The sequence below is a fragment of the Hermetia illucens genome, chromosome 4 (genome assembly GCF_905115235.1).
Source record: "Hermetia illucens chromosome 4, iHerIll2.2.curated.20191125, whole genome shotgun sequence".
Lineage (NCBI taxonomy): Eukaryota > Metazoa > Arthropoda > Insecta > Diptera > Stratiomyidae > Hermetia > Hermetia illucens.
Genome location: NC_051852.1, coordinates 134,472,124 through 134,489,731, shown reverse-complemented (window position 1 = coordinate 134,489,731; position 17,608 = coordinate 134,472,124). Strand labels below are relative to the sequence as shown.

Sequence of the window (17,608 nt, the reverse complement as noted above, 5' to 3'; positions counted from 1 at the left end):
GCACAGTGCTTTTTATAGATGCGACTATTGCCAAGGAGAAGTTGACTAAAGTTTCCATATGAGAGCAACAAATCGGAAGTTAATCCATTTTTTCCAAATCAATTTACTTTAAATTATCCTTAGGATTATAGTGGTTATATTCACAGGTCATTGTATGCTAAACTATCATTTATCGACACAGGGAATATTCGAGGATACTTTATCCAGATTATATGGGTAAGGTAGTGAAACCTCTATGCACATTCTGCTTTCATACAAAACTGCAAATTACACATGGGAGCCAAGTATATTGCTGAGGCACTTAGAAAATGGCATCTTCAAATTTCTGCGGGTTAAGGAGGTCATCCCGTGTGAAGGCCGTTTTTTTTTTTGGCTTTGCTTAGAAATTTTTTGTGAAGCACTGGATGAAGATACAAATACGAATAGATTTGTATCCCCATAGATTTATTAATATCTTGAGCGTTTTCCAGTCCGATTGCATAGTTCGTTATTGAAATACAGAGCAATTTATACACCCATCTCCAAAAAAAGGTGTTTTTCTGCTGCCACGCTAGAGGGCGCTACGATCATTTTAAAGAAAAAAAAAGTAAACGGCATTTTAACGTCAAAACTTAACTACAGTCCGCAAAACTAGGATTATTAAAAAATATTAAAAGCTAAATTTTTGGTGGTTTGTTAAACTTTTTTTTGTCAACTTTAGTGTTTTTTTCACGGCTTCTTTAATGAATAAAAAAAACTACTGAATGAATCGCAATTATCCTAGTTTGCAGACCGTAGAAATATGTTCTAAATAAGTCGTGAAAATTTCAAAGAATTCCGTTGGATAGACTTTGGGCTATGATGGCAGTCGATTTTCAACACGCAGTTTCGACAAAAACGCATTTAAAAAGTAGAATGCGATTTTTAGCCATAAAACCTTAACTGACCATTAATCTGCTATACCTAGTTCATAAACCTTAGGTTTCTTCAAAAAACGCATGTACAGCCTTGGCTTCAATTCTTGTCCTTTTAGCAAAGTCATTCAAATATCATTCGGACTGATAAATACGCGCTTTATTACGGCGATGGACATAAATCTGGCATGTGACTTATTATTATGTTTAACACTGTAATTTCCGAACGACCGTGAATATCAAAAAATCATTCTGCCCATATATTCTACACTATATCTAGACACAACTGAAGCCAAAAAAAAATTCGATTCCTCGGGGACACAGGGGATGACCCCCTTAAAGAACTTAAAGTAGTGATCTATCTTCGGGATTTCAAGAAATTGATGCTTTTGTTTCGTATATTTCAAATTTTGATGTTATCAAAAATACTTCCTTCCTTCGTAGATGTATGGAACCTAAAATATAACCGCCTCGAGCCTTTCAGCGGCACATGGACACTTCGTCAGATCGTTTTTCAGATGTGAATCCTTCTCAAGAAGAGTGTATTGCTGACAAACCAAAAGCCACTCTCCAGCGAGAAAGCAAAGCTCTACGGCTCGGGTTTTCTAGATTAAATCGCAAGTTTCTGTAATCTCACTTTACATCATCATTTATTTTTGAACGTGATCTGGTAAAAGTTGTAGTTTTTTTAAACTTTATGGTATGACTTCTACTAAAAATATTTGGAGACTGATAATTTTTGTTTGTAATTATTCAGTAGACATGTGGCTATGTTCTCCGAAGACGATTTCGAAATTTTTGTTTTGTTCTACTTTTACTTTACTTACTTTACCCCTATTAGGCCCCAAACATAGGTCTACAGTCCCTGACCAATTTATAAGTCGCACTTTAAATTATTGATAATTGTATATGTTGTACTGGATTATATGCGATATTATTTACATTTAACCTTACATATAATTATTTTTGTTTGAGAAATTTATAATACAGTGTTTAATATTGTTTTTTTACGTGTCGCATTACAGTGCTACCATTTTTGGCTCAAGAGCTCAAATAAATATAAATTGTTTCAGTGCATTCTCGACTGCTATAGGTACAGACGGTGTTTTTTGTGGTTTTATACGGTGTGTTAATTTATTTCGCATTTTTATACTATGCAACTATTTGTTGATTGTGTATCCATGGCATTTAACAAATTTAAATAATAAATTTGAAAAAGACGACCTTTCACCGCGTAGAATAGCTAAAGTAAAGGCCCTCATTGATCTGAAAACGTTTTCCAACCGCGAAATATCACGAAGTTTGAAGATGTCTGAAGCCACCGTACGACGCATAAAGAAGAAAGTGGAGTCAGGTCATAAACTAAGTCCGAAACGAAGGAATAGATACGGTAGGAAACCCATTTTTACTACCAGGTCAGAAAGATATCTAAGGCAAATTTGCCTAGAAAACAGATGCACTATCACAAGACAGATAAAATCTGAACGGGAAGATGCTAATGCTAATGCGTCTGAGTGCACTGTACGTAGAAAATTAAAGGACTTACATTTAAAGGCCTGCCGACCCACCAAGAGGCTTAAGTTAACGGCTGCGATAAAAGCCAAGCGTCGGAAATGGGCAACACAGTGGCGTGATAAAGATGTCAATACCTGGAGATCAGTAAGTTGATATTAGATGCATCATTTACTATGAAATAATGAAAGATAAGAACTGATACTTAGGATATTCATTTATTTTGTCTATTCTTGATAGGTCTGCTTTAGTGATGAAAGCACATTTGAAATTTTGCAGAAGAGAACTCACTTTATGCGCCGTCCCCCTGAAAAAAAATTTAATCCTGACTGCGTTGTTCAAACTGTAAAGTACCCTACCAAGGTTATGATCTGGTCAGTTATCAGCGGTAAAGGTACTAGACGTTTGTGCGTGGTAAAAGGCATTATGAGGCAAGATCAGTATATAGAAGTCTTGCAAACTCGGTTGGTTTACCAGCTCAGAGAGTGGTTTCCGAATAGAGAGCCTTTCATTTTCATGCAAGATAAGGCTCCCTGTCATACGGCGCGATCTGTGAAAACTTATTTGCGAGAGCAGAATACTCCTCTATTGGATTGGCAGGGTAATAGCCCCGACATGAACCCAATTGAAAATGTGTGGGAGCTGATTAATAGGAAAGTGGCTAAAGAGGTGATCACAACTAAAACTCAGCTCCTAGAAAAAATAAACGATGTGTGGTTGCTGGATACAGTAAATCTTGGATTGACAGCATGTCGCGCAGAATTGAAGCTATAATAGCGACAAAAGGCAGCTTAACAAAATATTTGTATATTATGGCATACATTTCAAAGTTCTTTAGCAGTTAATAAATATATTTTTTTTCTAAAAAGATGATGTTTTATTTTTGTTAACAATTAGGAAACTAAGTATATTATACATACAAATTACATAAATGTGTCTGTTAATAAATTTTAAAGCTGGAAAACACCCGATAATTAAGATTTTGCATAGAATCTGCAGTGCGTCTAATAATATGGCCAGGGACTGTAAATTCAATTTTTAAAAAAATATATATTATAGTAATTTCGATAAATTTTAATACAAAAAAGGCTCGAGGAAAACATACCCTAGCACTAATTAAAAACATATTTTATTGATTTGAGATTACTCAAATAAAGGAGTTTCAAGGTCATGGCGAGAGATATTATCAACTTTCAAAATAACATTTGTAAAAACCAAACAATTATCAAAAAATAAAATGAAAACTCAATTATCTTCGATAGTGCCTTCGCAGCTAATTCCCAAAAATGGGCTTGAATTTTTGACTCCGAAGTAGTCGGCCACTTTAATGGCATATTATGATTGGGATGAAGAGGCGCAATATCTCTTCATACCCCCTCCCCCCTCAATGATAATAATTCCATTAAAGCCTCTTAGGAAAAAAACAATTTCTTCTAGTTAGTTGCATTTCATGAATTCATAATTGTTTGGCAATATTCAAAGGACTACTTATAAATATACGCCAACATATTCGACCTACATACTCAACTCTGTACTTCCTTACTTCATAGGAAAACCTTAGTTCCCTTTGAAACGAAGCAGTCTCTCGAAATATCATCATACCCGCTTTATTGTATAGAACAAAATCGTAGTTTCATTGCGCTAGTTGGCATGAATTTTAAATACTTTTCGAGTCATATTCTTTGAAAATCGCGGCGCTGAGAAATCAATATTATCTGTATCCTTAGGGAAATATAAACGAAGTGAAAAAAAATCAATTTTTGAACAAAATTAATAAAAAGTATTGAATACGCGATGGCTTTAAGATGGCTAGTTTCAAATATTATGCGCAAAACTCTTGGCGCACGAATGGTGGAAAACTGGAGAAATCCATACATGGCCAGCAAAATCTATGCTAATTACTCAATGACAACAACAGATAAACCATCCGAAGAAGTTTCATCGGACAAGGAGAACTTCCATTTGCGCTTCAATGTAGAGAATTTCAGTCCCGAGGATCTTCAGATCAAGGTAATAGGCAACATATTAGTGATTGAAGGTATGCACGGCGAAAAAGAAGACGAAGGTGGCGTAATTAGGCGTTACTTTGTTCGTAAATATACAATCCCTGAATGTTTCGATACGGAAAAGGTATTATCGTCACTGTCGACGAAAGGGATACTAGAGATCCAGGCACCAATTAAGAAATGTTTGGACGAACCTGTAGTGGAACGAAACATACCCATTCAGAAGAGTTCTTAGATTTCTTCTTGGTGTTAAGTCTGATTTTTCGAATATGTTACAATGGTCAAAGGATCGCGCGAATTTCGATGTATAAATTAGTAGTATATGATGACGGTGAAAGTGCCGTTTTCTCCGTCCTTGTATATTAAATAAATGAAATTAAGAAAGTGAGGATAGGAATTTGTATTTTAGGTTTTATTAAGAGTGCCAGCTAAATGTTCTAAGACAGCAAACGTTGAACGCTGATGAAATATGTTGGGACTTTTCAGAATGGACTACGTGAACGATGCGAAAATTGTTTTCGGGTAAATCTGTTAACGAATAAAATATTAAAAAACTATATTGGTCTAATTTTCTTTTCGCTAAACAACTTCTAAACTTACGTTTGATGAAATATTTGCTGTCTTTCTACAATAGTCAGCTGTTTTCACTATAAGCTCTCTCCTTGCACGGTGAAGAAGACAAACAGCAAGGATTCTATTTTTACCTTTGAACCGAGCTGGTCTTGTCCAAATGGATTTTCGTCATGGAAGTTTTTCGATCTATCTATAGAAAACAATAAATAATAGCAATAAAAATAGCTAACAATGTTCACTTTACGTCCCATTGGTAGCTTTCCTGGTTTAAAACAAAAGAGACATTCAAATTAGCAGTTTGAAGGTAGGACATCCATTATGCGCTGGTGTTTGCGATTAATTAACTATGAGATTAGTCCATTTATAAAACATGTCATTATCTTGTGACGTAGCCAATATACAGTGGAATCTCGATAAAGCATATCCCGATTACTCATATTTCCGACTAATTCGGCCTGGCAAATCCCCAGAGTTAAAATAAAATTATTAGAAGGAAAGGTTTCCAATTTAACTATTTTTATAAAACTTATAAAATGACATCCAAGTCAGGTTCCACTTTCAACACCTTACTTAAGTACAAAAAGCAACTCGCCGACTTGAGCCAGGATATTAAATTCCTACAGCTCTGCCTTAAACACAGGGTAGTGCCGAAATCACATCAAGTTTCCATCAAGACTCCCTAACAGAAATACCGACAAACATACCAGAACACTGGAAGAAAGCCTCATCAAAGAGAGCATTAAATCAAAGTTCTCAAAATTGGATAGGATCACTCTCTTGGCATACCATACACATCTAAAATTAACACATGAGATTTCTTGTTAAAAATATTATTCACCAATACAGCAAAGAGACAAATAAACAACACAACAAGGAAGAGCGGATCATTTAAAAGCTAAACAAGAAACCAGTTTTTTACCTAGAAGCAGATAAAGGTAACAAACTGGTAATACTAGACCGAACGACCTACGAAGGCTTGGCACTCCAGAAACTAAATAACGTCAACTTCTTCAAACTAAGAACAAATCCTCTACCAGAGTCAATCGAAAGAGTGGACAAAACACAAGAAAATGTGTTGACCTTGTCAAGAACATAGCCGCATTACACATGCCTAATCCCTCTTTGCCTAGGTTCAGAATACAACCCAAGATACATAAAAATGAGAACGAAACACGGGAAATTATCGCGGACACTAATTCCCCTACCTACAATATTCTGAAATGGTCACTACAAGAAGTAAACGCTATCGGTGACTATCGTAGCAAATATGTCGTAAAAAACAACTTTCAGGTTGGTCGGCAAGCTGAAGGATACTAAAATCAGGCAACATGAAATCCTAGATTCGTTTGATGTGAAAGCCCTTTTTCCGAGTATACCTATCAAATAGGGCCCTACACAACTTCAAAACGTGACTTAACAAACAACACACCTCGCCCAAGGAAAAGAGGGAAAATCGCCAATATACAAAGCGTGCGTCTATATGTATAAGTGAAAACTATTTCACCCTCCGGAATGAATACTATAAAACCACCGCAGGTACGGCAATGGGTAATCCACTTTCCCCTCTACTAAGCGAAATGTTTATGGCAGGTCTAGAGGAACTAATGGAACAGCGTGGGATAATGCCCACTTTTTAGGTTAGATATGTTGATGATGTACTAGCCACCGTGGACAAATCGCTGTTGAATGGATTGCTAGAAAAAGTCAACCAGTTCCATTAAAATATTATATTCACTATGGAGACTGAACAAATGGGAGAAATACAATTCCTGGACATCAAAATCATTAGAAACGGGAAAGACCTCGAGTTCGATATATTCAGGAAGCCCACAACCACCCAACGAGTCATTCCTAGCAGCTCTTTCCATTCATACCAGCACAAATTCGCGGTCTTCCACAGCATGGTACATAGAATGCTAAACATCCCCCTAACCAGATCGAAATATATCAAAAAACTGGTTTATATAAAAGACACCGCGAGAAAGAACGGTTATAGCACCGACGTTATAGACGCTATAATAAGGAAGAAACAGGCTATCAATAATAGAAAACAATTGACGTCGTTACTAGGCACTAATGATAAGACAACAGTGAGATCGAGCATTACATACACCTCGTTATGGCCTAAAGGATTTAAAATAGAGGCTGTCCCAACAAGTAGACATGCACAACTTAAAACGCGACTTAGGAGTGTAAAGGACCCAAAATCCAAGGAGGAAGAGAACGGGATCTATAAAATTACTTGTCCGGAATGCACCAGTCTATATATAGGGCAGACTAAGCAATTGGTAAAAACACGATTCGAGGAACATACTAAAGAAGCGGAACTAGCAACTAAGAACCCACTACAGCACGTTAAGTGTGCAGTCGCAAAACAAATCGTAGACAGCGGCTATAACATTTCATGGGGCAACGTGGACATCATACAAAAAATACATAAAGGGACAAAATAAGTACTGAAGAAGGACACATGTTGTGTCCGAAACACGTGTTTGCTACCTCACCGTAAATAAAATTCTATAGTTAATTGGAAACCTTTCCTTTCAATAGTTTTATTTTCAAAAGAACTATAGTAAACTAAGGAGCTATTTTTATAAAACAGCCACTCCTTTGCAATAACAGTATATTGCAAGAATTTACCGACAACAGGATTTGCTCATTTATTTTTTAGATCTTATATTGTATGCATATATAAATATGATGCTAATGTTGCTTCGATCAATGTAAATCTACCTACGGCTATCGAGTATTCTTGGAATCCCCTCGCATTCCGGGATAACTTCCCAAAAAGGAGCATTATTTGCAGCTCAGCTCATTCATTGCGTATCCTCAGAATGTAAATTTCATGGGATGATATAGTCACCAATTGAAGTGCAGCGCTACATCAAAGCGGGTCCTACTCATTGCCATTTCCATCTTCTAATCAACAAGTTTACTGGTATCCTACTCCAAACTATTTCTTCATTCGATATTGGCTTAGAATAAAATACCCGGATGACCGGGCAAGGATGCAAATTGATAAAAAATTAAAACTTTAAAGTGACGGTCGCAATCGCTTTCCTCTTGCTATTCCTATGTGGTGGATACGGGATTCAGTGTATCTGCCCATTGAGTTTCCCCTCTCTCCTGCCAGGGCAGCACGAAGGCCGTCACTGACGCCAACAGTCCGTTCGAGGATCTGATTTTTCTAATCCGAATAGTGAAACAATTTTCATAATCACATTCTTTTTTATTCTTCAAACATAAAAAAATGAAATAAAAAAAATAAACAATTTTAAATATTGTCATAGTCTTCATCCAAATCTAATGTGGATGTCGGTTTTGTTACTTTGTCTTTTGCAACACTCTGAAAGTTGGATAAGTCTATATTTATGACTGGACTGATGCATGTTGATGTTAAACTTTTACTTTTATCTTCTTTTGTTGTACACTCAGTTGGTTCTTTGTCAGGTAAAGCTAAATTACTATAATCTATTTTAACGATAGGTTTGTTACAGATATCTACATTAATTATTGGCGCTGGCGTGATAATCGGTTGTGATTGCGATTGCAGTGGCGATTGAAGTTGCTGTGACTCTTTGGATGTGCAGGGAATTGACTTCGATTGATGCTGAAGTCTTCGAATTGTGGTTTGTGTTGCTGTAAAGATAATAGTGATGACAAGAGATTCTCCACGCATCATTTCTTAAATTGAATTTTGCTTACTGACGTCAGCCCCTTAGCGAAGACTCAAGTTCAATAACTTACCTGGTAGGTTGATTGAATGTGCAGCAGATTCCGAATCAGTTCTTCGAATTTTCGGCGGTGATACATCTGAATTTGAAGTGTGTTGTATCACTGAATTCTCCTTGTAAAAATTTGCCGAAAATTTTGAAGGGTATTCAGTTACTGACTCGCAGTATGGTCGCTTCAGTTCAGCTCGTGATGCACTAGGAACAGACACTGATCTTTGTACGGGTGGAATAGATGCATGCATTTGGAGTCCGTTTCGAGGATTCCCATTGGTAGTAGATGGTGACGCCTGTATTGTAATACCACAACTAGTCGACGGCATACTAAGATCATATGGTGCTTCATTTTGACCTAACGTGGGTGGCCCTGGAGAATTATCGTGTGCAATTTCTTCGGCAACACTTATATCTGGGATGTTTTTGACAAGTTCACGAAGAAAATCGAAACGACTTTCTGCCATAATACATTGTTTCATATGCGATGGTGAAAGCGTTTTTGCATTTCGTGATGTTGTAATCCGTAATGACTTCTCCAGAAGGGATTCCACGAAAAGTTCAAGCGTTTTAGGTGTTTAATTTAGTTAAGGAGTTATACGAATTTATGAAAAAGTATCAAAGCAATGTGGTCGTCAAATTACAGATTAAATACTAAGAAAATGGAGGATTTTTTAGCCAAGAGTGCGGTTTCCGAAAAATATTCTTAGACTCTACGACTCAGCTTGCAACTATATTTTAAATCCGCAGAACTGACTACAACTTCTCATGTACCAAAATTGTCCCAGCATAATGTGGCGAAATTTTAAGCCGGTAAAACTGAATTTAAATTTAGGACGAAACAAAGTATTAGTCGGCTATCTGGCAGTCTCTGGGCCAGCCCATTACTAGTGAAGAGAAAGAACAATTGGTTCTTAAATGCTATGACAATGCCTGGTATATGAATGAACAGCATAATCAAGATATAATGTAACACTTCACCACAAGAAACGATATTTCCGACTGTCGATATAGGCAATGCTTGTCATCAAATGGGAGTCGCTATAGATACTATATACCGAAAACGCGGTGACATCACCAGTAAAGTTGCCTTTCGACAACTGCTCCATTCAGCATTGCGAAGAATTAGTTTCGATTACACTTACTTGGGTTGTATTATTCAAAAAAAGGCTATTCAATTGTGTGAGGCTAACATTTTATGTTATCTTAAAATACAGTAAATTCACAAGAAATAGACAACTTTGACCTACTATAACTTTGTTTATTATCGTCCGATTCCCTTCAAACATTTCATTATCAAGCTTTGTTTTACTATTCATTTTTACAAAATTATTTAATCCGGAAATGAAGTTAAGGATGGATTCCCAGCAACATTTGAAAAGATATTAATATACTCATTAGAACAAGAATCGGCATGGGATGTATTTTGAGGCCTCATATAGGAACATCTCCATGATTTTTCCCAGATTCTTCGGTTGGGTAATTTGACAGAAAGAGTCCTATCCCATTTATTAGCGCCTCTACTTTGCAACCGACGGCAAATCTAAGACCTGTTCTGCGAGCCCCCTTGCAAATTATGCGGATGATTGCCTCAATAAGCTTGCTAGTGACCGTAACGGATCTTGAATAGGGCTCGAAAGGGAGAGCCTTCCTCTTCAGCATACCCTTTTACGCCTTCCTACTCAGGGGATGATATTGATAAATCAAACTTTACAATGATGGTACCAAACTTTTATTTGGTTGGATCTTGCAAAAGCAAATACAAACTGTATTGGGATTGATAGGAAGCTCTGTCTACAGGTAAGCCATTATGGAGATTAAAACTCGCGATATACATGCAATCGTCAAGCATGATGGCGAAAATCAGTTAACTTGGGGCTTGGAAACGACCAGAGTGAGTAGATTGGTATTTATTAACTGGAACATGAAAAGGAAGCATGTTTTAATGTGTTGTGCATTAATTTGCTAGAAAACGCGACTTTAGGCATACAACCACCGTTTGTCATCCAGCAAGATAATGACCTCGAGGACCCTTCCTTCTTGGTACAAGACTGGTTACTTTAAGATGTCGTATTATATGTCTCCCCAATCGATAAACAGTTATCTGGTTAAACATCTGTAGCATTTGCTCGAACTCCAGGTCCACAAACGGCAGATATTCTCAAACAAATGATTTCTAGGAGGCATTGTAGAAAGCTGGGAGAAAAAGTATGGCGGGATTGGACGCCGCAATTCTCTAATGATACTAGCGAGAGGGTAGCCATCTTGGGGATTAGAAATTCAAAATATATCATAATGATATAAAAAAAATCATAACACGCTGATAAAGACACAGACACGAGTTAGTGAAAGCGAGTAACAATGGTAATTACTTTTCATGTGCTACCCCCATATAACGCACAGGAAGAACATTCGTGCGGAACAGCCTCAACTTGCTGTGGATGTTGAGATAGTTGCATTTTTAGATTTCGTACAAAACAACAAGGGGGGATTTAACGCTCAGAGTGCGTCGAGGGACATCAAATTCGGTGCCGTTGTCATCTTTCAGCCAAAATACGCTTACTATATATAAAAATTTTCCGAGGATCCGAATTCCACCCATTGAAGGAAACCATGCACTCTGTGGGCGGGGCATGAAACTGTTTGTAACAGGGAAATGAGAATGACGAATTCATTCGGTGCATCTTCGCGTGTATTTGTTCTCACCTGTGTATGGTTTTCATGTGCGATCGTGTGATGACATATGATTGATGTTGCGGGTGCCACCACGTATTTCGGTACATGAACATAGTTGGTCAGTCGAAGCCGAAAAACATCCGTGAAAACGGTTCTAGTAGAGTGTAACGGGCTCCTTTGTTTCTATAAACAACTGTAACCGCAAATAGGACCATAGCACCTTCTTGTAATTATACATCAGTAGTGCAAATATGATGTGCAAAGTATTACCTGACGCACAAGTTGTGCTATGTTTGTAGAGAAATGTTTTCAAAAAAAGTCGGAAATGTTTTCCGATGAACGATCCATCAGTCTTGAAATGATATAAACAGCACTTCGAGTTTGTGCCTATATATTTAGAAAAAACATGAACGCCAGATACTGTATGCGATACTTGTCGATGCATTTTGTCATACCTCGAAAATCGAAGAGAAATATTTCTCATTTGGAAGACCGATGTTGTGGAGAGAGCCGATAAATCATGAAACTGATTATTTTTGTTTGACGCAACTCGCAATCTCATGTCAACGTTCACATTGTATCTAGATGTGCAGTCAGTGACAAAGGCAATGCCCCATTCCAATTCTCTACCAATGGTAGGTCCTTCTTCTGGGACGAAACGGCAAAGAACATCGGAAAGTGGGAGTTAATGTCACGCGGTATTGAATGATTTAGTCCGCAACCTTTAATTGTCGAAATCCATCGAAATCGAAGTCTAAGTATCTCCAATGTAGCAGTATGGGTATTTGTCCTCTGAGGCAAAAGTCACGTACTATCGGAAGTGAAGCAAAAAACTGGAAAAATTTTATGTTGCGGTATCCGAATCCTGCTATTGCTCCGACATCCCCCATCTTTTTGCTGCACTCCGGCAACAATATATTACTGAAGGGGGCCTTTTTATTGATGAAAGCAAAAATGGCTTGAAGGCTGTCTTACTGCATAAAGCGAACAATAAGCTTTCAATTCCAGTAGGATATGGAATGTGAAGGAAAGTTACGAATCTATGAAAACCATGCAGAGGTACTCCAATTACGACCAACACGATTGAAAAATTTGCGTATATCTCAAAATAATGTCCATATTAGGGCTACAAGGTGGCAAAAATAGGCGGTAGTCGCAATCGTGAGCACTACAAGCGTTTTTCGCCACTATGAGACGAAAACACGCCTCCTGGGTTCAATATCATGAAAGCTCCTTTCGTTGCACAAGATTATTCTTCCACCTTGGCATTTCCACGAATTTCCCTACAAAGTTGTCAGCTGATGGACCAGCGATATTATATCTGAAGCAGAAATTCAAGATTTCACCTAACAAGGCCGAATCTGGCATTTTGGATGGACCTGAAATCAGGGTAGTGTATGAAAGCAATGCATTCAGTGGTTGTTTGTCTTAACTCGAATTAGAAGTATGGGGAGCATATAGGGATGTTGTTCATAAATTTTTGGGCAACAATAGAAGCCCGGATTAGATGGAAAAAGTCAATACATTGGTGTAGAAATACAACGTAATTGGTAAACATAAGTTACAGATATCAATTTTAAGAGGTGTTAATTTGAAATATTCAATTTCGATTTTCGGGTGCAAACATGATCATTCAGATGGATTTGCTCTTGAGCCATTTGGATTTTTTCCCTCAGAACCTAGGTGCTGAGTGTGATGAGCGGTTCTATCAAGATATGGCGGAAATTGAGGATCGATGCGGAGACTTCTGGGATGAAGGCATGATGGTGGATTACTGTTCGTTCCTCATATGTGAAAATGAAAGCAAAAACATGCGAAGAAGTTCTAGCTCCTTCTAAAATTCGGACCGATAGTACGAGGAATCAACAAGTGAAACAACTTACCAAACCAAATTAATTACCGCTAAGGAAGTAAAAGCTGCGCTTATGAAACTCTAATCGATACAAAAAATAAAATAAAGTACAGTTAGAGTTATTCCACTCTGTTAAATCCTACATGATCGCAATTGGTGACAGGCCCCGCGACAGGCCGACCAAGCAAATGCATGCAAATGAGTCACAAGCCTCGGAAAAATACTAGGGCGTTCACCTTAGTCGACACGACAGGATCGACCTCAGTCCTTTCGAGAAATGGCCAAGGGTTCTTGGCGCATGGACGGCGTCAGAACGTAAGTAAATTAGTCCGAACAAACCAAAAACGTGTCTGCACGCTAAATATTTGCACAAGAAACCCGATGGTTTGGTGCCAAAAGCTGCAAAATAGGACGCGTTCGCGGTAAAAATGACTATACACTTCTCTATTTTGGTAGCCGACACACTCAACACCGTATTAACATTGTCATCTCAGAGGGTTTCTGTGAAGCAATTAAAGAAGTCGAACAATTTGATGACCGATTGGTGAAGCTCACCATTATATAAGCTGATTGCACTATTCACTTTTTCACCGCGTATGCATCAACCTGATGCCGAGAAGGGGGGGAAAAGGTTTTGAGCATACAATGAGGGTATGAGCGTATTGTCAATTTTTCGGCCATCTATGACCTTGTAATTATGAATATATGGTTCATTAAACGATTATCTCACCTTCCTACATTTTATAGTGGGAATAGAAAAACGCAAATCCACTATAATCTCACAAGACGCCAACATTTTACCACCGTCACCGACTGCAAAGGCGTTTCCTATGAGACCATCGCACCTCAACATCGTCCGTTGATTGTTCTCTTGCGAATCAACCCACCGATAAAACAGCATTAAAAACGCACTGGTCCACCGCACATTAAGTGATTTCGATTTCATGAGAAAAAAGAAGAAATGATCTCACTTGGGCGATTACCAACCATTACGAATGTAGAAGAATCGTGGAATTAAGTTAAAGACTCGATCCATAACGCGGCCTATGCAACCCTCGGGGTCACCAAGCCAGGTAAGCGATTCATCAACCAAGATAACTTGCTCTGGAATGATGATGTTAAAATAAAAGTCCGTGACGTGGTGATAGAGAAACGCCTCCAAGTTTCTCAACGATAAAACGTTGTCCAGTTGGTAAATTTATAAGAAAGAAGAAACCGATCAATGTCAGCCAAGCGGTTCACTACAAAGATCTTTACGATAAAGTGGACACTCGGGATGACGAGAGAGATCTCTATCGAATTGTCAAAGGCCGACACGAGCGCACACAAGATATCGAATACTTCTGTTGTGTTAATGACAAGAAGGGTATTTTGCTTATCGACCGACGAGCCGCAACAGATAGATGGCGAGAATATTTCCAACAGATTTCAACGGAAGAGTTTGTTCTTCCTCCACTTCCACAATCATTGCCGGCATTTGGAACCATTCCACCTATAAGCGCCACTGAAGTCGAGGAAGCAATAAAACGAATGAAAATACCATGAACATTTTTGAACGCATTCTTAGCAACCGCATTCGCGACATCTTTCAAATAACCGTGAATCAAGTCGGATTTGTCAAGAACTGCGGAACTACTGACGCAATACACGCTGCGCGATTACTCCTACATCGCATTTCTGGATCTGGAGAAAGCGTTTGACCGTATGTCACACGAGCTAATCTGGCCTGGTCTGCAACACCTAGAACCAGCCGAATAGTGAAGTTCGTAGTGTGACGGGTGTATCAACGCCGCTTCGTATCTCTGTCGGTGTTCATCAAAGAAACGTCCTCTCACCACCCCTCTCTGTTCTTGTTATGGACACTGTCACACGGGACGTTCAACCCCCTATACACTACTTTATGCAGATGATGTTTTCCTGGCGTCTCATAACAAAAATGATGGCAGTGACCTGCGCATAACTGAGCGATTTAAATATCTCGAGTCAATGCTATCAGTCAATGGAGAACTGCGTCATGAAATTTCTTCTTCTGACGTTCTTGGTGATCGACGTATCAACGAAAGTCTCAAAACTAAAATTAATTGCAATGTCGTCTGTCCTGTTGCCCTCTATTGTTCTGAGTATTGGCCGACTATAAAGGGCAATGACCGTCGTCTTGCGGTAATGGAGGCAAAGATGTTGCGTTAGACAAGTGGCGTGACACGACTTGATCACATCCGAAATAAGGATATCCGCGATCGATATGGGGTTGCACCGATCATGGAAAAATTGCAAGAGATGCGTCTGCCATGGTATGGCCATGTAATTCGTGCTAAAGAGAATTCACTCGCCAAAATTGATCTGAACATCGAAGTCAATACTAAGTGACCAAAACGCCAGCCGAAACAACGGTGGTTTGATGTGCTGGATGGTGATTTGAAGGTGTCACAACTACATCGAGATCAGGCCTGGTTTCAGATAAAAATTGGAGTTGCTATACATCCCGCGGGTAGAGAACTCTAGTTACGACCTTCAGCGGGCTAATGCCGAGTATCGTTTTTACTTTTGATTTCATTTGCTTCCAATTAGGAAAAAAGAGGAAGAATTTATTCTAGCTCCGAATTATAAGAATCAAGATGAGCATATTGTGGATTTGTTTCCCTATATGCGATTTAGAATGCTGTTCCTTATAACATCAATAGAAAATCCCATCAATTACCGGATTGAAGCTGCTTCTACGATATGAAAGAACAGTTGGAGGACTAGGTCAAGCGTAGCATGTTCGGTTCCCAGAAGCATCGTCTCAATAAGAGCGCACATCTTTCGGTAACAAGAATAATTTTCTACGTACTTTATTTCCTAACGTGTAGAAACCGTGTTTGGAAATTATTCCTTACATCAATATTTTACTTTTAGAAATTTCGAAGAAACGAACGAGTATGCAGAACAATTCCTTGGACCTACTCTCCATTATTCGTAATGCACAAATTGTCAATACGTGGAAGGCTTGTATTCGGAAAATGCATTTAAATGGAAGGCACAAGTGGTCATCCGGCGAATATTTGTGGGCGGCTTATCAAGTTACTACACTTTTCCATTCTTATCGCTTAAACACAATGAATATTGTGTGAATAAATTACAACTGGTGTATGCCTTTTTTTTCACATTTGCTGCTTATAACGGCTTCGAGTATCATGCGTCTGAATAATCTCAGAACAGAAAACATAATCTGCGTTTCAGGCGGTTCTATGAACTTAGTCCTGCCTTTTTCACAATAGCTGTTGAATTAAAGCTAGTGTTTACGATGAAAAATGCCCACGACTGAATACGAAATAACATTTAAAAACATTTCCAAAATAATGGAATGATCTTAAAATTAATCATCCCCAGGATGCCTAGCTCTTAAAGTTAACTTTCGAATTTCTTGATGTTACACTGAGGATCACTTTTTAATGACAACCTCCCCAATTTGTTCTGAGATATATAACGCTGGGTAAACTATTCAACAACTTTACTTCCTCAAAAAATGTTTAACGAAAATAAGGTCGATGCTAAAATTGGCGGTAGTTTGTCTTTAGTAAGAGTATTTCTATTATTTTCGTTTCACATCAACATTCACTGACAAATACGAGGCCGAATATCAACCATGGGCAACGAAGGGGAGTTAACCCGCAATCCTGTTGATCGATATCGACGCACAAAATCTTCGCACTAAGCAGTATTCCTGTCTACATATATCCGTTCCCACTCTTCCGCCAACCACATACAGTTCCTAAATTGAGTGGTTTTTACATATGCAAACGATGCCAATATCAATCCTCCACTCCAATAACTTGGCCAATCTTCACTTTACAAAACAAACATAACCTAATTTCGTTTCAAAAGGATATAGATTATAATCGGCACCGCTTGTGCCACCTTTCCGACTTCCTCATCGCTTTGCATTATCTTCTTGATCCGCCCCTAGAATAAAAAAAAATGCACTTTTAAGCAAGACATTCACTTTCCGCTGTAAGCGATAGACAGGCGATCATGAGCATCATTGGGCAGTCGCCCCTCGCAAAAGATGACGGGAAAACGAAAACATCGAGCATCTAAATGCGAAGATTTTTCACTGCACAATTCCAAGTGCCGCCTTTATCCATCCACTATCACTCGTGCACAACTCACCGCGGGAAATCGAGCATTGTACTTTTTCTTCTTTGATGGCATTGAGAATATCAATAAATATTCCTAAATACGCACGGAATCGCGATAACAGTTCACACCACTTAAAAAGTAAAAACAAAATTTCGTCCTAATGTGACATGGCATGCCTATTTATTGTTTGACTTTTGTAGACATGTGGAGACCGATGACAGCGTGACCAAGCATCATGGAACGAAACATCGA

The 17,608-nt window shown here is 38.4% G+C and overlaps 2 protein-coding genes across 2 annotated transcripts; one reads left to right on the top strand and one right to left on the bottom strand.

Annotated features, from left to right (window-relative positions):
• Nucleotides 1-4,199: 4,199 nt before the first annotated feature.
• Nucleotides 4,200-4,803, top strand: LOC119654103 (heat shock protein 27-like). The gene has a single exon (XM_038059267.1). It carries the CDS (start codon nucleotides 4,200-4,202, stop codon nucleotides 4,644-4,646), a length of 447 nt encoding a protein of 148 aa, XP_037915195.1. The 3' UTR covers nucleotides 4,647-4,803.
• Nucleotides 4,804-8,198: 3,395 nt separating this feature from the next.
• Nucleotides 8,199-17,564, bottom strand: LOC119655806. Its single transcript, XM_038061906.1, has 4 exons — nucleotides 17,387-17,564; nucleotides 17,107-17,179; nucleotides 8,732-9,283; nucleotides 8,199-8,623 (listed from the first exon to the last, which is right to left on the bottom strand). The coding sequence occupies exons 1-4, from the start codon at nucleotides 17,426-17,428 to the stop codon at nucleotides 8,259-8,261; spliced, it is 1,032 nt and encodes a 343-aa protein (XP_037917834.1). The 5' UTR covers nucleotides 17,429-17,564; the 3' UTR covers nucleotides 8,199-8,258.
• Between the last annotated feature and the right edge of the window lie 44 nt (nucleotides 17,565-17,608).